General features: G+C 63.9%; 1 protein-coding gene across 4 annotated transcripts; it reads left to right on the forward strand.

The window, feature by feature from the left end:
* Positions 1 to 4,299: 4,299 nt before the first annotated feature.
* Positions 4,300 to 21,895, forward strand: TERT (telomerase reverse transcriptase). 4 transcript variants are annotated; one of them, XM_070774892.1, is made up of 16 exons: positions 4,300 to 4,534; positions 4,640 to 5,972; positions 7,938 to 8,133; positions 9,190 to 9,370; positions 10,566 to 10,745; positions 11,375 to 11,530; positions 14,102 to 14,197; positions 14,601 to 14,686; positions 15,413 to 15,526; positions 15,981 to 16,052; positions 16,440 to 16,628; positions 17,635 to 17,761; positions 19,657 to 19,718; positions 20,209 to 20,333; positions 20,624 to 20,761; positions 21,139 to 21,895. In XM_070774892.1, exons 1-16 carry the CDS (start codon positions 4,316 to 4,318, stop codon positions 21,240 to 21,242), a joined length of 3,378 nt encoding a protein of 1,125 aa, XP_070630993.1. In that variant the 5' UTR covers positions 4,300 to 4,315; the 3' UTR covers positions 21,243 to 21,895. The 4 variants fall into 4 exon arrangements, with proteins under 4 accessions (XP_070630993.1, XP_070630996.1, XP_070630994.1 ...); XM_070774895.1 differs by having other exon boundaries at positions 19,665 to 19,718; positions 20,279 to 20,333; XM_070774893.1 differs by lacking the exon at positions 15,413 to 15,526.
* Positions 21,896 to 22,302: the final 407 nt, after the last annotated feature.

The following is a 22,302-nucleotide window of genomic DNA, read 5'->3' on the forward strand; positions in this document are numbered from 1 at the left end:
ATACCAACGCAGCCCTTCACAGCAGCTGTGCTGGTAACGGCTCCAGAGCGGGAAAAACCCCAACACCCACCGCAGGGCCAGGGGTTGGATCAGCTGCCCAGCCTGGCCCAGCACACTGCTCCGAGATCTCACAACTGATGCACGGGAGGTGCTGGGACAGTTCAGTATTCCAGGGCGGGGCTGGTCACACAAGTCCACACAGGGGACAAAATGACGTCGCCCTCCAGCCACACGCTCCACCGGGCAGGGTCCCAGTCCCCGCCTGTGTCAAGTGGACACTGACCCAGGGCAGAGCCGCATGCTGCCTGCTGCGCTGAGTCTCACGGGCAGAGGCTGCCCCTTCCTAGGCCTGTGACCTGAGGCAGGGGATGACCCTGGATGAGGCGGACCCTGAGTGAATTAGAGGGTCCTCGTCAGGGTCCTGGAGGGAAATGGGGCCTTGGAGGCAGAGGCTGGACTCAGGGAGTTTGAGGGAGGGGGCAGGGCCCGAGGGCTGTCTCACCCTCTCTCTCTGCTGAGACCCATTTGGGTCCTGGTTGCAGCCTTGGCCGTCCCACACCGTGGCCACAGATCTGATGGTGCCTGGGTCGGGGGGCAAGTACCATGCACCAGGTGTGCCGTCGAGTGGGCACAGGCCGGTGCCGGGCACACCACTGTGGCCCGCCCCACTCCCCGCCCACCCCGGGCTGCCCTCCAGAGCTGGCTGCCCGTGCCCTCAGGGCTGCGGTGCCTCCAAGGCCAGTGGCAGTGATCACAGGACAGAACCCGCTGCTCATGAAGGACAGCCTGCTCATCGTCTAAACCCCAGCCAGGCCTCCGGCCACGCTCCCCGGGGCGGGGGGGGGGTCAGAGTCTCCGGGACCCCCTTTCCTCCCTCTTCCCAGCTGCATCCTCTGTACCATTTGTGGCAACTCCTCACAGACTAGGGGTGATGGTCCATGGCCAGCCCTGCAGACACCCCGCCAGCTCTCCAGGGGATCCCCAGTGTCCAGCCACTGCAGGTGCTTTTGTAAGCTTCACAGTTGGGTCTACGTGTAACTGGGGGGGCTCCACTTGCCCCTTAGGTGACAAACGACACATCAGTATTTGTCTCCCAGCACAGAATCCACAGAGGAGCCAGAGACCACCCATCAGATCCCCAAGAGAGCAAGGGCGTTCACAGAATCCACAGAGGAGCCAGAGACCACCCATCAGATCCCGAAGAGAGCAAGGGCGTTCACAGAATCCACAGAGGAGCCAGAGACCACCCATCAGATCCCGAAGAGAGCAAGGGCGTTCACAGAATCCACAGAGGAGCCAGAGACCACCCATCAGATCCCGAAGAGAGCAAGGGCGTTCACAGAATCCACAGAGGAGCCAGAGACCACCCATCAGATCCTGAAGAGAGCAAGGGCGTTCCAGAAAAACATCTGTTTCATTGACTACATTAGTATTTGTCTCCCAGCACAGAATCCACAGAGGAGCCAGAGACCACCCATCAGATCCCGAAGAAAGCAAGGGCGTTCCAGAAAAACATCTGTTTCATTGACTACATTAAAGCCTTTGTGTGGATCACAACAAACTGGAAAATTCTTAAAGAGATAGGAATACCAGACCACCTTACCTGTCTCCTGAGAAACCGGTATGCAGGTCAAGAAGCAACAGTTAGAACCAGACATGGAACAACAGACTGGTTCAAAATTGGGAAAGGAGTATGACAAGGCTGTATACTGTCACTCTGTTTATTTAACTTCTATGCAGAGTACATCATGTGAAATGCCGGACTGGATGACTCACAACCTGGAATCAAGATTGCCGGGAGAAATACCAACAACCTCAGATTGCAGATGAAACCACTCTATTGGCAGAAAGTGAAGAGAGACTAAAGAGCCTCTTGATGAAGGTGAAAAAGGAGAGTGAAAAGGCTGATTTGAAACTCAGTAATAAAGAAATTAAGATCATGGCATCCAGTCCCATCACTTTATGGCAAAAGAAAGGGAAAAAGTAGACACAGTGACAGAGTTTACTTTCTTAGGCTCCGAAATCACTGTGCACAGTGACTGCAGCCGTGAAGTTAAAAGACGCTTGCTCCTTGGAAGGAAAGCTATGACCAACTCAGACAGCATATTCAAAAGCAGAGACGTCACTTTGCCAACAAACTATGATTTTTTCCAGTTGTCATGTATGGATGTGAGAGTTGGACCATAAAAAAGGCTGACTGCTGAAGAACTGACGCTTTTGAACTGTGGTGTTGGAGAAGACTCTTGACAGTGCCCTGGCCTGCAAGATCAACCCAGTTAATCCTTACGGAAATCAACCGTGAATATTCACTGAAAAGACTGGCGCGGAAGCTCCAATCCTGGCCCCCTGTTGCAAAGAGCTAACTCGTTGGAAAAGACCCTGATGCTGGGAAAGGCTGACGGCAGGAGGAAAAAAGGGCGGCAGAGAACGAGACGGTTGGATGGCTTCTCCAGTTCAATGGAGATGAGTTTGAGCAAAGTCCGGGAGGCGGTGATGAACGAGGAAGCCTGGCGTGTTGCAGCCCATGGAGTCGCAAACAGTCGGACACGACTTAGTGACTGAACGACAGAGTTCCCTGTTTAGAAACGTCCAGGTGTGAAGTGTGGCACTCACCCACTGCCTTCTGGAAGTTTCTGGAATGGGATTTTGTTGTCTTTTGTCATAAGCCAACAGTATGAAGTTTTTTCCAAGAACACCTTCGTGTTTTACGACACAGTGACTAACACCACTGTCAGCTTTCCGGAGACAGAGCAGCCGTCCACACGGCAGTGGGGCCCGTGTTCAGGAGACCAACAGTTTCCACTCACTCCAGAAAAGTCTCCCTACCTCGGGCTTCCCTTGTGGCTCAGCTAGCATGGTACTAATCACATAGCTTGCTGCTTCTCCTTTTTTAACTGTTATCCATGCTGGTTTCTAGTCGCTGGAGAAGAACACACTTCCCAAGGCTACGCCCAGTCCCCCACTGGCGGAAACAAGCCAGCTTGAGACCTCGCAGTGCTCACATGGCGAACTTCCAGGAGAGCCACCCACGGTCCCAAGGGTTACCAGCGGGGCAGACCCGAGCAAGTGGGATGGACACAAAACACCGCTGGTGACGGAGGGAGAGCGGAGACCTCTTTAAATGCTATGGCCACGAAGAAAAGTAATTGCTGACCAAGTTTTGTAATGTTATGAAATATTAACCATTTGTTCAGCCGTTCAGTGTTGCGGAACTCAGGTGTATCATTTGTGCAAGCCTCCCAAGACCCAGAAGCTTCCTCTTTCTACTCAAACATCCTGCAAGCGTCTGGGTTAGGGTGAGACGTCATTAGGGTGACTGCTCTGAACCGTGGCCTTGGGCCTGGGAGGGTCTCTGTGGCTGGGCAGGAAGGTGAGGCCCCTGATCCTCCTGGGGCTGTGAGCCTCTGGGCAGGCCCTTGACCCGTCTTGGTCTTCGTGGTGCTTGTAGAGGGCAGGGTGGCTCTGGGTGTAAAGGGAGCCATGAATGGGTGCCAGGAGCCTGCAGGTGGTGCCCCAGGGAACCCGTGGCTCCACTTCTCCGCTTCCTTTGCCCTACCCATGGGATGGGTGATTAACAGAGAACTGGTCTGAGGATTTCCGTTTATGGTGAGAACCACGGAAGATCCCGCAAAGAGAAAGTACAGCCTGGAGCCAAGGAAACCAAGCCCGCAAGGCAAGTGCTGCTGCTGCCCGCTGCCCACCGCCCGCTGCCCGTTGACCAGCGCCCGCTGCCCGTTGACCACTGCCCGCTGACCACCGCCCGCCGCCCGCCCGCGCCGGGGAAGGCTCCAGGAACTCCCCTGCGGAATGGTCGAGGATGCATCTGCGCCCCCTTGGTTTCCCCAGGCCCGCCAGGAGGGGCGGTGGTCCATTCTCTTCTTCGCACAAAGTTACTCATTCGCTGCCACGAGCCCCTTCTGGACCCCAGAGCATCATCCCTCGCTGCACGGTCATGGCCCGGGTGTTAAAGCAACCAACCCGAAGAACCTGCTCCCCGGGGACGCCGAACGCACCAGGCCCCCCCAGGGACCCCGCGTTCTGGTCCTCTCCCTTGGTACCACAGAGCCTTTCCACTGTGCGACCCCTCGCGCGACCCCTGCGCCCTGGGAGGGCTGGCGGCGCGGGGCGGGGGAGACCGCCCGGGAGCAGCCGCGCGGAGAAGGCCGGGTCCTCGTCGTACCTGGGCGCAAACACCGGGCCCCCGTCCGCGGCCCCAAGGGCGCGCAGGGGGCGGGGCTGCGGGCCTCCGAGACCCCGCCCCTTCCTCCGCCCGGCCCCGCCCCTTCCTCCGCCCGGACCCCTGCTCCTCCGCGCGATGCCGCGCGCGCCCAGGTGCCGGGCCGTGCGCGCCCTTCTGCGGGCCAGCTACCGGCAGGTGCTGCCCCTGGCCGCCTTCGTACGGCGCCTGCGGCCCCAGGGCCACCGGCTTGTGCGGCGCGGGGACCCGGCGGCCTTCCGCGCGCTGGTGGCTCAGTGCTTGGTGTGCGTGCCCTGGGACGCGCAGCCGCCCCCTGCCGCCCCGTCCTTCCGCCAGGTGGGCCGTCCCCGGGGAGCCTGGGCGGGGCCGGCGGGGTGATAGCGGAGGGGGTGAGGGAGGACGTCCCCGTGTCCCCAGCGACTCACGGATTGTCTCCCGCAGGTGTCCTGCCTGAAGGAGCTGGTGGCCAGAGTCGTGCAGAGGCTCTGCGAGCGCGGCGCGAGGAACGTGCTGGCCTTCGGCTTCACGCTGCTGGCCGGGGCCCGCGGCGGGCCGCCCGTGGCCTTCACGACCAGCGTGCGCAGCTACCTGCCCAACACGGTAACCGACACGCTGCGCGGCAGCGGCGCCTGGGGGCTGCTGCTGCACCGCGTGGGCGACGACGTGCTCACCCACCTGCTGTCGCGCTGCGCGCTCTACCTGCTGGTGCCCCCGACCTGCGCCTACCAGGTGTGTGGGCCGCCGCTCTATGACCTCCGCGCCGCCGCCGCCGCCGCTCGTCGGCCCACGCGGCAAGTGGGCGGGACCCGGGCGGGCTTCGGACTCCCGCGCCCGGCCTCGTCGAACGGCGGCCACGGGGAGGCCGAAGGACTCCTGGAGGCGCGGGCCCAGGGCGCGAGGCGGCGTCGCAGTAGCGCGCGGGGACGACTGCCTCCAGCCAAGAGGCCCAGGCGCGGCCTGGAGCCCGGGCGGGATCTCGAAGGGCAGGTGGCCCGCAGCCCGCCCCGCGTGGTGACACCTACCCGAGACGCTGCGGAAGCCAAGTCTCGGAAGGGCGACGTGCCCGGGCCCTGCCGCCTCTTCCCGGGCGGCGAGCGGGGTGTCGGCTCCGCGTCCTGGCGGCTGTCACCCTCGGAGGGCGAGCCGGGTACCGGAGCTTGCGCTGAGACCAAGAGGTTCCTTTACTGCTCCGGCGGTGGCGAACAGCTGCGCCGCTCCTTCCTGCTCTGCTCCCTGCCTCCCAGCCTGGCCGGGGCGCGTACACTCGTGGAAACCATCTTTCTGGACTCGAAGCCCGGGCCGCCAGGGGCTCCCCGCCGGCCGCGCCGCCTGCCCGCGCGCTACTGGCAGATGCGGCCCCTGTTCCGGAAACTGCTTGGGAACCACGCGCGGTGCCCCTATGGCGCGCTGCTCAGGGCTCACTGCCCGCTGCCGGCCTCTGCGCCCCGGGCGGGGCCAGACCATCAGAAGTGCCCTGGTGTTGGGGGCTGCCCCTCTGAGAGGCCGGCCGCTGCCCCCGAGGGCGAGGCGAACTCAGGGCGCCTGGTCCAGCTGCTCCGCCAGCACAGCAGCCCCTGGCAGGTGTACGGCCTCCTGCGGGCCTGTCTTCGCCGCCTGGTGCCCGCCGGCCTCTGGGGCTCCCGGCACAACGAGCGGCGCTTCCTGCGGAACGTGAAGAAGCTCCTCTCCCTGGGGAAGCACGGCAGGCTCTCGCAGCAGGAGCTCACGTGGAAGATGAAGGTGCAGGACTGCGCCTGGCTGCGCGCGAGCCCAGGTGAGGCACCCGGGGGAGGGGTCGGGGGCTTCTCGGTAGCTCCCCATCTCAGTTCTCGGCCTCTGACCCAGTCTCCCACCCGTGGATCCCGGACTTCATGGAGGTTCTGGGCCTGGGAAGGGGTAGTGGAGAGGGGGACTCGCAGATGGCAGGTGGGGCACCTGGAGCCCCGGTGGGCGTGGCTGCGGGGGTTCATTATCCCTTTCTGACCTCAAGGTTAGCTGCCTTGAGCTATGCTCCCTGATAGAAGTGGGAACTGGGCTGAGAACCCCCGTGGGTGGGGTTGGGAGGTAAGGCTTGGGGTTCCCCAGCCAGCTCTGGTCAGCCATCTGCAGACCCAGTGAGTTCTACTGTGCGTCCACCAGGCCAGGGCCACTGGCAGCCGGTACGAGAGGACCGTGTCCTTGACTGAGGCCCCGGGCTGGGCGGGCACAGAGGGGAGAGCTGGCTGCCGGCCGGGTCCCAGGACAGTGGGCAGCTGCTGGGGTGCAGCGGGACTTTCTGTGAAGCTGGGCCTTTGGGGTCCCTCCCCATGTGGCAGTCTGGGTTTGATGTGGGGCTCCTCCCGTGCAGCCGCCGCCCAGCATGTCCGCAGGGCAGAGCCAGGAGTGGCAGGGCCAGCCTCTTCCGTGCACTCCCGAGTCTGACCCTAAACTCCTGAGAGCCTGGCATCTGGAAGGAGGTGATGGCAGTGCTCTGGAGCCAGGTTTGGCCGCCTCGTCGACTCGTGCGTCAGCTTTTCTCACGAGCGTCTGGTGCCTCTCTTTACCGGAGAGTCTGTTTCCCTGCCTCCCCACGAGGCGGTTTCCGTTATCTAGTTTTTAACTTCAGCCTCTCCTGTCCTGTGAGGACGCGTAGCATATGTGTCAGGTCGCAGCGCTGAGCCTTCCCGACCGCGCCTGGCGGTCTTTGCGGCTGCCCTGAGTCTTCCCGACCGTGTCTGGCGGGCTTGCCGCAGCGCTGAGTCTTTCCGATCGCGTCTGGTGGGCTTTGCCGCTGCCCTGCACCACACTCCTCTGTGCCGACTGGCGAGTCTGGCTGCGTCTTTCCCATCTCCCCGATTTGCCTGCTTTTCCTGTGTCTTTATTCCGTTTCCTGATGTGCATTTTTTCACGTGTGTGTGGGTGTCTCGTCTAGAATTAGATTTGTGTTCTCTGTTGCCCTCGGGATGGTTTCCTTCCAACTGTAGCCTCGCGTGTTGGGGTCAGATCACAGTTGAACTGTCTCCCCGCTCAGCCAGCCATGGCTCAAGGTAGACGTTGCTCTCACTGCTCCCTCGGTCAGTGTGGGCGTGGCTTCACCCCCTTCTCTTTCCTTCGCTGGCTATTCACCGTCCTGCCCCAGACCCACCTCCGGGCCCCCTTCCTTGTCCTCTGAGCGGGCTTCGGCTGGTGAGGCCCCGGCTCTGTCGGCGCTGAGGCCCCTGTGGCACAGCGTAAACCACAGAGGGCCGCGGGGCGTGTGTCTGGAGCCAGCAGCATTGGGCATTCCTCAGCCCGCGACCGCCTCTGCATGCCCCCCGTGTTCAGCCTGCAAACCCCCGGGCATTTCCAGCCCCTGCAGCCCCGTGGCGATGCCTGAAACTGCAGCGCAGCCCTCCCCAAGCCCCCCGTACGGAGAGCAGCCCCGGCTCCCCCAGTCTGCGTGCGCAGGGACAAGTGCTGGGGCTCCGGGTCCACGTTGTCCGGCAGGAACATACGTGAGCGCCATGCCTCATTCAGAGTCTTACAGTAGCCACAAGAGAAAAGTAAAAAGAAAGGAGAGCCTCACTTAAAAACATTTTCTATCAAAGCGCAGAGATCCGGTAGCATCTCTTTAGCCCGTGACCCGGGGAAGCTCCTTGCCGAGTTACCCGCCTTCTCCTGTGCCCCTGCTCCGAGTTGCCGGGGACTCGGAGGCCGTGGGCAGCCGTCCCGGCCCACGGTGGGCAGCGTGGAGGGTGAGCACCGGTGTCTCTCCTCCCAGGGGCTCGCTGCGTGCCCGCCGCGGAGCACCGCCAGCGCGAGGCCGTCCTGGGTCGCTTCCTGCACTGGCTGATGGGCGCCTACGTGGTGGAGCTGCTCAGGAGCTTCTTCTACGTCACAGAGACCACGTTCCAGAAGAACCGGCTCTTCTTCTTCCGGAAGCGCATCTGGAGCCAGCTGCAGCGCCTGGGCGTCAGGTACGCAGGGGGACGCCCGCGCCCGCATGCTCGGACCCACCTGACGCCGGCCGCCGGGGGTGGTGGGGGCACCATGAAGCAGGCTGCCCAGGGGCTGAGTGCCCGTGCGGCGGCCACGAGCCCTGTCCCCACCCGCCATCTGTGTCCTCTGTGAAGGCCTGGGTGGCTGTCAGTGGACGGGGACCCAGCCGGGACAGGTTGGGGGGCCGCCTGAGACACGAGCTGGGCCTGTCCAGGCGCCCCGCGAGAGGGGTCCCAGCTGAGCGTCTGGGCAGGGGAGGTGCTCTGGGTCAGGAGCAGAGCTGGGGTCCCCGAGTCAGGAGCTAAGTGGGGGTCCCCGAGCATGTGGGCCAGGGTCCCTGAGTCAGGAGCTAAGTGGGGGTCCCTGAGTATGTGGGCCAGGGTCCCCAAGTCAGGAGCAGATCAGGGGTCCCTGAGCACATGGGCCGGGGCCCATGTCCTCCGGCATCTGGGGAGCCTCTGGAGGCCCTAACCGTGGGTCTGAGTGAGGGCACCCCATTCAAGAATTTCCTGGCATGTAAACTGAGGTGGGCAGCCCGGCTCTTCTTGTGGGGCCCCTGCGGCCTGTCCCCCACCTGGTGGATGCTCGAGTCCCACCATGGGCTTCCTTTGAGGCCACCAGCCCGGGGAGCATACTCCCCATAGTGGCCGGGAGGTGGGAGGACCCCTGCCCATGCTTGTGGATGGTTTTAGGGTGAAGGCTGAAGCTTACGGGTGACAAGGTGCCGGCTGGTCTGTGGGGAGATGATTCTGCTCCTCCTGGGGGTTCCACCAAGTACCCCCTGCCTGTTCCAGGAGGAGGACGTGGGGTCCCTGCCCACCAGCCTCCTTCAGACCCCAGAAGCACTTGGTGGCCAAGCTGCCCACACCCACTCCAGACCCCAGGGTCTCCCCAGCGAGCCGTCCTGTCCAGTCCTGGTCAGAGCTCTGTCCACCAGGAGCCGGGCATGCCGGTCATGAGCTCTGCCCACTGCATGGGCACGGGCGCCCACCAGGCTGACCTGCCCTGGCTGCCCGCGGGCACCTCTGTTTCAGACAACACTTAGACCGTGTGCGGCTTCGAGAACTGTCAGAAGCAGAGGTCAGGCAGCACCAGGAGGCCAGGCCGGCTCTGCTGACATCCAGGCTCCGTTTCGTCCCCAAGCCCGGCGGGCTGCGGCCCATCGTGAACGTGGGCTGTGTTGAGGGCGCCCCGGCACCGCCCAGAGACAAGAAGGTCGCTGCTCGCGTTGCTCTGGGCAAAGTGCATTGAAACCCAGGTCCAGTGGCTGTGGCCAAAGTCCCAGGGTGTCTGGGGGCCGCGGTGAGGTCCTGGGGAGCCAGGGGGCGTGGCCGGAGGACTCCTGGGTCCAGAGAAGGAGCTCCCAGTGAGGCCTGTCCTGCGGGGTGCCAGCCGGGCTCCGAGACCCCGCTGTGCCCCCCTGGCTCCTGGAATCCCCCAGGGCAGGGGGGCAGTGTGCTCTTGGGGTGCCGGGGCAGAGGGGTATGTGACATCTGTCACCAGCCTGCCAGGGTCCCCAGGACTTCACCCCTGTGCTTGGCCCCTGTGACTGTCCCCCCGCACCACCCCCCCACCGCCACCCCTGCGTCACCAGCAGCTCCCGCCCCTGCCAGAGCCCCCTGCAGCGACTGGGGTGATTCTACCGTTAGAGACAAAGAGAAGCCATCACTGTTGGTGGGGGCTTGTCCACGAGCAGTGAGGCATTGCTCACCCGCTGTGAGGGTGTTCCCCCAGGAGGCAGCGTCCCTCTTTGCTGGGTGGGGGGACCAGGTGAGGAGAGGGACCCAGGGTGTGGCTGGTTGCCATTTCCACAAGTGGTGTCCGTGATCCCAGGATGGGTCCCTGGGGACACTCTGGGATCTGAAGTGGGCGTGGGCAGCTTGGCCATATGGTCTTTCTGGGGTCTGAGGGGGGCTGGTGGGCAGGGGGCAGCAGAGAGCAGGGGACCTTCGCCTTGTCCCTGGGGGCTGTCTGACCCGAGTCCCCTTGGGGATGGTCTCTGGGGGCTGTCTGACCTGAGTCCTCTTGGGGATGGTCTCTGGGGGCTGTCTGACCTGAGTCCTCTTGGGGATGGTCTCTGGGGGCTGTCTGACCTGAGTCCCCTTGGGGATGGTCTCTGGGGGCTGTCTGACCTGAGTCCCCTTGGGGACGGTCCCTGGGGGCTGTCTGACCTGAGTCCCCTTGGGGATGGTCCCTGGGGGCTGTTTGACCCTTGATGTTCCCTTGGGGACAGCCCCTGGGGGCTGTTTGACGCTTGGTGGCTGTTTGACGCTTGGTGTCACCTTGGGGATGGTCCCTGGGGCCGTCCGACCCTGAGTCCCCTTAGGGACGGTCCCTGGGGGCTGTCCGACTCCGAGTCCCTTTGGCCATAGTTGCTCTGGTAACACTGCCATCTGGGCTGGGCCCGCAGGTGCAGCATCTCAGCTCACGGGTCAAGACGCTGTTCGCGGTGCTGAACTACGAGCGAGCTCGGCGGCCTGGCCTCCTGGGGGCCTCGGTGCTGGGCATGGACGACATCCACAGGGCCTGGCGGGCCTTCGTGCTGCCCCTGAGGGCCCGGGGCCCAGCCCCCCCGCTCTACTTCGTCAAGGTGGGTGCCCGTTGCCACCCCTGTGGAGAGAACTGGGCCTGCAGGTGACTCTGTGGGTCCGGCCCCGCTGATGTGGGGAGTGACCACCTCCTACAGCCCCATGTGTGCCGCGATGGGTCACCCCTGGTAGAGTCACGTCCATGTTAAACGTGACTCTCAGCGACGGGTCACCCCCGGTAGAGTCACGTCCATGTTAAACGTGACTCTCAGCTTCTCCTGTGAGCTGCAAGACAGGGAGGGGGCCTGGCTCCCGGGGCAGAGGCTCTGTGCCTCTGGAGTACTCTGGGAGTGCACCCCACTTCCCTGGGGCTCCTGCCCTCAGGGATCCCCTCCAGCGAAGGAGACACCTACTCAGACCCCTGTGCCGGGTGCCCTGTGTCATGCCCTGGTCGTCCGGGACACCAGCCTGCAGCTCAGAGAGGGCACGCAGGCTAGTCCTGGGTGTGCTCAGAGTCCAGGGGTGTGGGGTGTCTCAGAGAGAGCCCGTGGGGGCAGGGATGGGGGTACAGGGTCTCCCCATCCCTCATGTTCGATTCACCCCAGCATCCGCTGATGGCAGGTCAGGACGAGCCAGACCCAAAGCTCGGGGTTAGAAGTGAACGTGTCCTCAGGCCCCTGTTCCCGCATAGGTGGACGTGGTGGGGGCCTACGATGCCCTCCCCCAGGATAAGCTGGCAGAGGTGATCGCTAACGTGCTGCAGCCGCAGGAGAATACGTACTGCGTGCGCCACTGCGCCATGGTCCGGACTGCGCGCGGGCGCATGCGCAAGTCCTTCAAGAGACACGTAAGACCCACAGGGCCAGTGCAGTGCTGGGGGGCGTGGTTGCGGGGGCGGGGGGCGCACGCTCAGCACTGTGGAGCCCCTAGGACTACTCTTACCGGTATTCCTGTCCGGTCCGCCCCTCCCCTAGGCCTGACTGCACGTGAGCTGCGCAGAGCGGGGGACCCGGGCGGCAGCAGAGCCACACGGGTGTCCTGAGGTGTTCCCATGGCCACGCAGCAGGACCATGTGTGTGTCCCTTGGCGGGGGACGGGGCGGGGGGGCGTCCTGCCTGCGACTCGGAGGCTGCGCTGCCTTCTGCACGCACGTGCGTCATGGGGTGGGCGGCGGGGCACTTCTCCCCCCAGGGATGGGGGTCTCAGGCCAGGAAGGGCTGGAAGAGGACGCGGGCTCTGGGTGGACCCCGAGGCCATGGGGGCTCCTAGCGCTTGTCCCCCGCCCAGAGCAGCGTGTGTACCCGGAGATAGATGTGGGTGGGCTCCCGGGAAGCGCTGGGGAGTGCGCACAGAAAACCTGGGCCCAGGCACCGCTGAGCGTGTTTGTGAGTCCAGGGTGTGTGATGCAGGGAGCTTGGGGGGATCTTGGGCGTCTGACACGGGTCAGGCAGCACCCGCAGGACGCCCTCCAGGCCCCCTCCTCCGACAGGCAGCAGGCTCACCTGTCTAACCTTGTGATACATGCAAGCAAGCTCTCCCTCCCGTCCGGTTTCGGGTGTCTGGGGCCGTTGTGGCGGCCTCTGATGCTACTGGGTGAGGCCCGGCCTTCCGCCGGGTGGGCGTTTGCTGGTTTGTGCCCGGATGTGGATCCAGGCGGTTGCCAGCACCCCTGTGATGCGCTGTTTGTGGAGACAAACCCTCGTCCCAAATCCCGTGGGCAGATTCCAGGCTTGTGTCATTTTAGGAGACGTCGCCCGAGAGGTGCCAGGTGCGGCCCTGCGGGCCTCAGGGGGTCCAGCGGGCCGTGTGGGGAGCCCGGAAGGGCAGGGCTGCAGCTTGTGGCCGGGCAGCCCGGTGGGACCACACAGGCCCGTCTCTGGGACCAGGTCCAGCAGACCGGGCTCTGGGCACCTCATGTGTCAGCTGCCCGGCTGGCACGTCCTCTGGGGGAATTGGGGGGCACCCGTCCAGTCTCCCCACGTGGGGCCGTCTGTCTCCTTTGTCGTCTGAGGGGATGAGCCCATGTTCTGGGGACAAGCCTCTGGGCAGTCATGGATGCTGTCTCAGCCTAGCCTGCCTTTGCCGTCGCAAGCGGAGTCTCCGTGAACAGATGTTTTTCATTTTGACGGACCCAGCTTCTCTGCCGTTTTGGGCTGAAACCATGTTGTGCCTGCACCGCCCGCCTGCTGGCTGCCTGACCCCAGTGCTGTCGGGATGTTTGTTATTCGAGCTGCCACGTTCAGGCGGGGCTGGTTTATCTTAATTAGTTAATTAGGCTGCCCCAGATCTTAGTTCCAGCGTGGGGAACGTGGGTCCCTAACCAGGGACTGAACCCCGGCCAGTGCCTTGGGAGCTTGGCGTCCTGGCCCCTGGGCCGCAGGGAAGTCGCCGGCGTCTGTTCTGAGCCCGTCTTTGTGCTGGCGCCTTGCTGTGCTCCGTCTCTGCTCCAGGCTGGGCTCCTCCAGGCCGGTCTTCAGACTCACTCGTCTGCTCTTTCCCACCTTTAGTTCTAAGCGTGTCTAACCAGGCCTTAAGTTCGCTGGCCTGTTTTTCAGGTGTAGAAGTTGGTTTTTCTCGCAGGTTCCCGGTCTCTGGTTAAGTCCCTCCGCTTTGCCTCTGTTTTGTTAGCAGTGTTATCTTGACTGATTTTAAAAATTCCAGAAACTTGGCGCCTCCCCAGCCCCCGGGCAGGTTTCTCATCTGTCTGTCCTGTGAGAGGTTTTGGTCACACCTGGGCCTGTTTTTCCACAGAGCGCCAGACTTTGTGATTAGGAACTTTAACGTGTGGGTTTGTGAGTTCTCCAGGGTGGGTGGTGTTTCCCTGACAGCGGAGCTGTGACCTGAGTCCTGCAAGGGTTCGTTGTGGACAGCATGGCGTCTGGCCTGCCTCACTTCCCCTTCCCCGGTGTCCACTGCGAGGGGCCCCCAGGCCCAGCCCCCTGGCTGCTAGGACACGTGCTCGGCTCAGCGTGGCTCCTGGGGTGCCTGAGTGAGGGTCCTTGCTCTGCAAGCCCCCCGGGGGTGCCGTCAGTCCTTGCCCCTTCAGTTCAGTTCAGTCACTCAGTCGTGTCCGACTCTTTGCGACCCCACGGACGGCAGCACGCCAGGCCTCCCTGTTCATCACCAACTCCGGAGTTCACCCAAACTCCTCCTTGCTGCTTCGTGGCCCAGAACCCCATAGTCTTTCTGCTCAGTGGATCCCGGCCTTGGGGAGAGGTCAGGGGAAGGCACGATGCACCCCAAAAACCAAGACCCCAGCCCGTCTGTGTCTGCACCTCCCCGGCACCCCCAGCGGCCCGGCATTTTCTGCCCGGTCACAGTGGCCGTGGCCAGCCCCCCAGGCTCTGACCCCCATCCTGAGCACCCATGCTGTCTGGGGCGGGGTGTCCACCCGCCTCACCCCGTCCTCGGCCGGCAGGTGTCCACCTTCTCGGACTTCCAGCCGTACCTGAGGCAGCTCGTGGAGCATCTGCAGGCGATGGGCTCCCTGAGGGACGCCGTGGTCATCGAGCAGGTGGGTATGGGCACCCGCGCCTCGTGGGCTGGCCAGTGCAGACACGCCCCTGCCCTTGGGCACCTCCTCCTACTCCTGGGCCTCCCGCACCCCTGCCGTCCGTGGCCCCGCTGCGCTTTGCTGCCCGTCTTCTCCCTCCATTTTGGCCTTGAGTACACAAGAAGGCGTGTCCACCTCCTCCAGGAGGGCAGAGGGCTTGCCCCACAGACCCGCCCCCAACTCAGCCCTGTGGGGACGCACTTCCTGCGTGAGCAGATTCCCCAGCGGGGCCTGGGCCCTCAGGGCTCCCTGCTGCCACGTGGGGCTCCCTGCCGCCTCCCTCTGGGTGCGGGCCCCTTTCCCCGGGCCACATGCCGGCCCAGAGCAGCGTCCACTCCAGCCCCTCGCCCACCTGCCTCTGCAGAGCTGCTCCCTGAACGAGCCTGGCAGCAGCCTCTTCAACCTCTTCCTGCACCTGGTCCGCAGCCACGTCATCAGGATCGGGGGCAGGTAGGTCTGGGCCCCGCCTGCCCGCTCAGCGCCCAGGAGGCGTCCCAGCCCCGTGGCCAGGGTGGCAGCACACGGCCCTCCACTTACGGGACGTGCTCGGGTTCAGAAGGCAGCTGGTCGTTCTCTTAACGTGTGTGAAACCACATCTGCTCTGGTGGCGCCTGTGTGAGACCCCTCTGGGTCCGGGGGTCGCAGGGGTCCAGGGGGCTTCAGGCTCGTGGCCACGGCCATCTCAGGGGTTGTGAACGTGCTCCAGGCTCAGGGAACTTTCTGCCTAAAGGATGTACCTTCGTTATTATTACATTCCAAGTAACTACAATGCTTGTGGCAAGGAAGTTCCAGTAAAATATAAACTCATACGTACTTCTGGGGAGGCACGCCTGCCCACTGCACAGCAGGGCGACTTCTGACGAGAGCACAGGTCTGCACACGCGTGGACATGGCACCAGGGGGAAGAGATCCTCCTTTGCGGGAAAGGCCTGGAGCCTGACTCCTCCCCAGGGCCACCACCCCTCGTGGAGCGGGGTCGTGCCGCGTGTGGCCGGGCAGGCGTGTGGCAGGGCTTCGTGGGGGGTGTGACAAATGTGTTGATCCGCATTCCCCCAGGTGGGAGTGGTGTGTGCACACCTGTGTGTGCGTGTGGCTGTGTCTGTGCATGTGTGTGTATGACGTGAACGTGAGGCTCGCCATGGCCGGCCCACCTGCTGACCACATCCTGCCCCCCAGGTCCTACATCCAGTGTCAGGGGATCCCCCAGGGCTCCATCCTGTCCACCCTGCTCTGCAGCTTCTGCTATGGGGACATGGAGAACAAGCTCTTCCCTGGAGTCCAGCAGGACGGGTACAGCCTCCGGGCCAGTGGGCACAGCCAGCCCCGTGGCAACGGGCAGGCCCCTTGGCAGCGGGCGCACCCCCGTGCTGGCGGGCGTGGCCTTGTTGGGGCCCCTCTGTTTCTGGTCTGGGGTGCAGGGGCTGCTGCACAGGGCTGGGGGGTGGTGCTCGGCAGGCCTCGAGCAGGGAGTGAGCATGGCTTGCAGCGTGGCCAGGGCATCTGGCCGGCACCAAGCCCGTCTGCTCCCAGCCCGACTGCTGGGCCCTGCTCGTCCCAGCCGGAGCCAAATCCCACGGACAGTGGTCTGTGGTTGGCTTCTCTGGAGAAGGTCACTTTATTCACATCCGGCTGAATTCAGACATTAAGCCTTGCAGCGTTCAGCAGCCCCCGGGAGGACGCTGTGTGTGGGCATACGGCGGTGTGTTCAGGGTGTGCCCTCACTGCGGGGTCTCTCCATGCCCAGGGTGCTTCTGCGCCTGGTGGACGACTTCCTGCTGGTCACCCCGCACCTGACGCGGGCCAGAGACTTCCTCAGGTGAGCCCCCCGTGTGTGCTTCTCTGCACGCACCTCCCAGCACGCGTCCTGCAGGCATGTGAACACGGTCCTCCCGTGCGTCCCTGCGCCTCTGGGGAGCGTCCTGCGGTGCAGTCCCAGGGCTCCAAGAGCCTGGCGTACAGTCCCAGCGTCCACTCACGCCTCAGGGCTGGTCCTTGGGGCGCCTCTGCCACCAGCCACCCTGGCCCCTGATCACGAGCAGCAGGTCGCTCCGCAGAGCCGGGCCGTGTCCAGCCTTCCGCGGGGGCCCGCGGTCCCAGCCCACCCTCAGCGGCCCGCCTGCCTCTCTGGGTGATGCTGCCCAGCGCCCCCGAGACACCCAGTACAGCCCTGTCCGTCCAGCGCTCACACGGCGCCCGGCCTCAGGACGCTGGTGCGCGGTGTGCCTGAGTATGGCTGCCAGGTGAACCTGCGGAAGACGGTGGTGAACTTCCCCGTGGAGCCCGGGGCCCTGGGCGGCGCGGCGCCCCTGCAGCTGCCGGCCCACTGCCTGTTCCCCTGGTGCGGCCTGCTGCTGGATACCCGCACCCTGGAGGTGCATGGCGACCACTCCAGGTGAGCGACGGCCCCGGGCCCTGGGGTCAGAGGCCACACGGTGGGCGGCGGGCACCGGCTCTCCGAGGCAGCGGTTTTCCGAACGTTTTTCATGAAAGGAAACCATATAGCGGACTCGGGCGCGAGCGTGTTCCCTGGGGAGGCGTGTGGCTGTGACCTGGAGAGGCAGGTCTCACTGGGCTCTGGGGTTCGTGGTCCCCTCTGGTCCGTCGGGGACGGGGCTTCGGGGCACGTGGTCGGCTCTGTAGGTCCCTCCCTGGCCGATCCCTCCCGCAGCCTCTCCGGGGCATGTGGGTGCGTCTGTGCCCCCAACCCCCACGTGGTCACCCTCTGTGTTCAGCGTTTCAGCGTCTCTTCCTGGGGCCCCCGTCCCAGTGGATTCGGGCCCCCCTTACGCGCTCTTTGACCTTAGTCACCATTTCCAAGGCCTTGTCCCTGGACGGCCGCGGGGGCGGGGCTCAGCCTGTGAGTTTGGGGATGCAGTTGAGCCCCTGGCGGCCCTCTCCCCTCCCCCCACCCCGCCCCGCCCTGGGATGGTGCCGCGAGCCCCAGGCTTTACACAGACGTGGAGGCCCGAGGAGCACTGTGGATGCAGGCGTGTCCTCTGCTCTGTGCGTAATGAGCAGTTTCAGGGCACTGCTGGATGGGGCTACCCTGTCCTGTGGTGCTAGCCCAGTCCTGCTGGGGAGCTGGGGGCTGCCCCCGGCCCCTCGCCGGGCGCTCCCTCATGGGGCGCTCCCTGGAAAGACGAGGGCGCTCCCTGGGCAGACGCTTTGCGTCTGCAGTTCCGTGTGTCCACACGCTGCTCCCGACACCCCCTCGCGTGTCCACACACCGGCGAGTCGTGACCCGCCCACTGTCGTGCCTGGCTGCCTGTGAAGCTGTGACCGTGTGGGGGACAGGCAGCCTTCCTGGCCAATCAGTGTAGCCAAGGGGCGGGACATCCGAGTGTGGGTCAATATGGGGTGGACACACGTGCTTCCCAGGACCCCATCCTGTCTCACAGTTATGCCCGGACGTCCATCAGAGCGAGTCTCACCTTCACCCAGGGCTTCAAGCCCGGGAGGAACATGCGTCGCAAGCTGTTGGCGGTCTTGCAGCTCAAGTGCCATGGGCTCTTCCTGGACCTGCAGGTGGGGGGCGGGGCCGTGGGGCACGGGGGCAGCTGGCACCCCATGTGTTATAGATCCTGGGGGGGTGGGTGTGCGGGTGCACGCCTGTGTGTGAAAGGACAGTCATCACACGTGTATGTATGACCGAGCGTGTGGGTGTGCGCGTGTACCTGTGTGTGAAAAGGCATTAGTCATCACACACGTGTATGTATGACCAAATGTGTGGGTGTGCGCGTGTGCCTGTGTGTGAAAGGGTATTAGTCATCACATACGTGTGTGCTCATGTATGTATGACCGAGCGTGTGGGTGTGCGTGTGTGCACCTGTGTGTGAAAGGACATTAGTCATCACACACGTGTATGTATGACCGAATGTGTGGGTGTGCGCGTGTGCCTGTGTGTGAAAAGATATTAGTCATCCCATACATGTGTGCTCATGTATGATTGACCTAGCGTGTGGGTGTGCGTGTGTGCACCTGTGTGTGAAAGGATATTAGTCATCACATACGTGTATGCTCGTGTATGTATGACCAAGCGTGTGGGTGTGTGTGTGTACCTGTGTGTGAAAGGATATTAGTCATCACATACGTGTATGCTCGTGTATGTATGACCAAGCGTGTGGGTGTGCATGTGTACCTGTGTGTGAAAGGATATTAGTCATCACATACGTGTATGCTCGTGTATGTATGACCAAGCGTGTGGGTGTGCGTGTGTACCTGTGTGTGAAAGGATATTAGTCATCACATACGTGTGTGCTCATGTACGTATGACTGAGCGTGTGGGTGTGCAGGTGTGCCTATGTGTGAAAGGACATTAGTCATCACACACGTGTATGTATGACCGAATGTGTGGGTGTGTGCGTGTGCCTGTGTGTGAAAAGATATTAGTCATCCCATACATGTGTGCTCATGTATGATTGACCTAGCGTGTGGGTGTGCGTGTGTGCACCTGTGTGTGAAAGGACATTAGTTATCACATTTGTGTATGTATGGCCGAGTGTGTGGGTGTGCGTGTGTGCCTGTGTGTGAAAGGATATTAGTCATCACATACGTGTATGCTCGTGTATGTATGACCAAGCGTGTGGGTGTGCGTGTGTACCTGTGTGTGAAAGGATATTAGTCATCACATACGTGTGTGCTCATGTACGTATGACTGAGCGTGTGGGTGTGCAGGTGTGCCTATGTGTGAAAGGGCATTAGTCATCACACACGTGTATGTATGACCGGGCGTGTGGGTGTGCGCGTGTGCCTGTGTGTGAAAGGACATTAGTCATCACATACATGTGTGCTCGTGTATGTATGACCGAGCGTGTGGGTGTGCGTGTGTGCCTATGTGTGAAAGGACATTAGTCATCACACATGTGTGTGCTCGTGTACGTATGACCGAGCGTGTGGGTGAGCGTGTGTGCCTGTGTGTGAAAAGGCATTAGTCATCACACACGTGTGTGTATGACCAAGCGCGTGGGTATGCAGGTGTGCCTGTGTGTGAAAGGACAGTCATCACATACATGCATGTATGACCGAGCGTGTGGGTGTGCGTGTGTGCCTATGTGTGAAAGGGCGTCAGTCATCAGTGAGTACGTGTGTGCTCATGTACGTATGACCGAGCGTGTGGGTGTGCACGTGTGTGCAGCTGTGTGCATGCATGTGCCCACAGCCCTCACCCAGCAGTCCTCGCCTGGCCCCTGCTTGTCCCCGTGGGGCTGGGCTGTCATCCTGCCAGGCTCCCGCCCTCGCCCTTCCCGCGGGCCTGGCCGCCTCTGAGGGCCCCGGGGGACCTGGTGGGTTTCCCCGGAGATGCCTCCGGGTTCTTACCAGGGCGACCCTTTCTCCTGCTCCGCTTGATGTGGCCGTAAAGCAAACTCAGGAGTGCAAAGCCAGAGGCGCCACCAGCGTTTTCTCCTCTTTTCTTTCTGAAGGTGAACAGTCTGCAGACGGTCTTCACAAACGTTTACAAGATATTCCTGCTGCAGGCCTACAGGTGCGTCGGGGGCGGGGCGGGGCCTCGGCCGCAGTGCCGCGCTCGCCCGGGGCGGCGGGGGCACGCTGCTCCCGGTGCTAGGAGGCATCCCGTGTCCTCGGGGTCCTCGTCCACCCTGGAACGCTTCTCTTCCCCAGGGAACACTCGGGGGCCTGGCCGTAGGGGTTGGGGCGGGGTGAGGGCTGCAGGGCCAGGCGGGGCGGGTCAGAGAGCAGAGGTCAGTGCCTGCAGTGGCCCCCAGCCCTCAGGTGCCCCCAGGAGGGGCAGCGGGAAGCCGCGCCAATCAGCGCAGACCAGCTTCCGGAACATTCCCCGCCCTGGGGCCATGTCCCCCTCCAGAAGCTGAGCCGGGGCGCAGGCAGCTAACCATGGAGTCCGGGGCTCATCCGCCCGTAACGGGGACCCCGAGCCAGGTTCGGCCTGAGTGGTCTCCCTGGAGCCCCTCGCGGGCAGCGTGGGGGGCGTGTCCTGACGGGGCCACCGCCCCCAGGTTCCACGCCTGCGTGCTGCAGCTGCCCTTCAGCCAGCCGGTCAGGAGCAGCCCCGCGTTCTTTCTCCAGGTCATCGCCGACACCGCATCCCGCGGCTACGCCCTCCTGAAAGCCAGGAACGCAGGTGCTCGGGCGCCCGGGGCTGAGGGCCCGCGGGGGGCGGGGACTTGGGCTGCACTCCCCCCACGCCCCGCGGTTGAGCCCCTTGTTTGTGGAGGTTTCTTGGAGAAGTTGAAGAAAACACCTCTGTTGTCAGAATTCCCCGGGCTCCTATCGGGGTGGCTCCTGAAACAAAATGGCTATTTTACCGCCCCCCAACATTGTCCCCAAAACCGCACTGATGCTGTCCGCCTGCAGGGCCCCCGGGCTCCCGGGCACAGCGTCGGGCGGGGCCTCAGTCTCCTGTGTCCCCAGGGGCGTCACTGGGGGCCAGGGGCGCCGCCGGCCTGTTCCCGTCTGAAGCTGCGCAGTGGCTGTGTCTCCACGCCTTCCTGCTCAAGCTGGCTCGCCACCGTGTCACCTACAGCCGCCTGCTGGGGGCCCTCCGGACAGGTGGGTGTGGGCGGGCACAAGGTGGCCTCTTCGGGCAGGTGGGTGGGTCCAGGAGTCCCCAGGAGCCAGGGTCACAGCCCTGCCCCGCGCAGGGCACACCCACCCGGGTCACGCCACCTCTCACTGTGCTTCTCGGGGCCTCTTCTCCCCGCGGCGTCTGCCCGCCAGCCCCCTACCTGCGTCCCCTCAGGCGCTGCCCAGCTGCCCCCGTGGCCCCGGGCATGATGGGTTGTCTCCCCCTGCTGAGGCTTGCACCCCCAAGCCTGCCGGCGCACAGCTGGCCCAGCGTGGGTGCCCGCGTGGCCTCAGCAGTGTGCCCGGTGAGCGGCGGTCTCTGGCATCCCCCGCGAGGAGCTCTGAGTCCAGTCCCCCCACAGCCCGAGCACGGCTGCACCGGCAGCTCCCGGGGCCCACACGGGCCGCCCTGGAGGCGGCGGCCGACCCCGCCCTGACCGCAGACTTCAAGACCATCTTGGACTGACTGTCAGCCCTGCCCACAGCCAGGGATGGGCTCCGGAGCCCACGGGAGGGGCCCGCTCCACGGCGAAGCCTGGGCCCCCTCCGAGAGGCCTGGAAAGGGGGGCCGGCCCCACCTCCTCATGGGAGTGGGGCCGCTGCCCCGTGGCCCTCCAGAAACCATCCATCTGCAGCGGCTGACCGCCGGGCCCAGCGAGACGTGTGGGAGAGCCTGGCGGGGCGGTCAGGCGTTGGAACAGGGAGTTGGGGAGTTGTCACCCCTCTCCCCTGCCCTGTAGCGAGGACACACGTCTGTCCAGCGGCTTGGGGGGCGCTCGGGGGCCAAGTGGGCCCTGCCTGCCGCTGGCAGTGCCCCTGCGCCCCGCCCGGCGCTCGGTCCACGCCTGTCTCCTCCACCTGCTGGGCTCGAAGTCCAGCCTGCTGGGCCTTCCCTGCAGTCCGCTGTTGGGGGCCCCGCCGTCCCCCATGCCCACCTGCCCCCCTAACCTCCGCGGGCAGCTGGTCCCCACCCAGCACCGGGCCGGGGTCATCTGCGCCTCCTCCTATCCCCCACCCCCACGTCACCGTGGCGAAGGAGGCCAGCGAGCCTCCGCCTGCCATCTCCACAGCTTGTTGCCGTTTTTCTCTGGATGTTTGTATTAAACGGCGTGTCCGTCAGTACCGGGTTCTGTGGTTATAAAAATGCACACCCGCAGGGTGTCTGATGCTCCCAGGTCCCTGGCCTGGCAGGAGTTGGAGGGGGGTATCCTGGGGGCAGGGTGTGGCTGGAGGAGCCAGGGGATCGGAGAGGATGCCTCTCGGGGCCGGACCAGTGCCCACCCTGCCTGCAGCGGACTGGTCACGCCCTATGCACACTCGGGAGACGGTGGACACGGACATTCCGAGGTCTAGGACCCCTGACCCTGCCTGTCCCTTCACAGTGGGCCCCGGACTCCTCGTCTCTCCCGAGGGCCCATGGAGTGGACAGCGCGGGCCGTGGACACGGGTCCAGGCATGGGCCCGGCCCTCTCCAGGGTGCTGGTCCCCTCACCTGTCCCCACGAGCTGGACCTGGGCAGGTGGACG

This window comes from Bos indicus, chromosome 20 (assembly GCF_029378745.1).
Source record: "Bos indicus isolate NIAB-ARS_2022 breed Sahiwal x Tharparkar chromosome 20, NIAB-ARS_B.indTharparkar_mat_pri_1.0, whole genome shotgun sequence".
Taxonomy (NCBI): Eukaryota; Metazoa; Chordata; class Mammalia; order Artiodactyla; family Bovidae; genus Bos; species Bos indicus.

Excerpts from the sequence above, each read along its gene's own strand:
- TERT (XM_070774892.1), top strand. The coding sequence starts at position 4,316 with ATGCCGCGCGCGCCCAGGTGCCGGGCCGTGCGCGCCCTTCTGCGGGCC. Across the intron at positions 16,629-17,634 it reads GTGCATGGCGACCACTCCAG|TTATGCCCGGACGTCCATCA; the intron begins GTGAGCGACGGC and ends CCTGTCTCACAG. Across the intron at positions 20,334-20,623 it reads CCTGAAAGCCAGGAACGCAG|GGGCGTCACTGGGGGCCAGG; the intron begins GTGCTCGGGCGC and ends CTGTGTCCCCAG.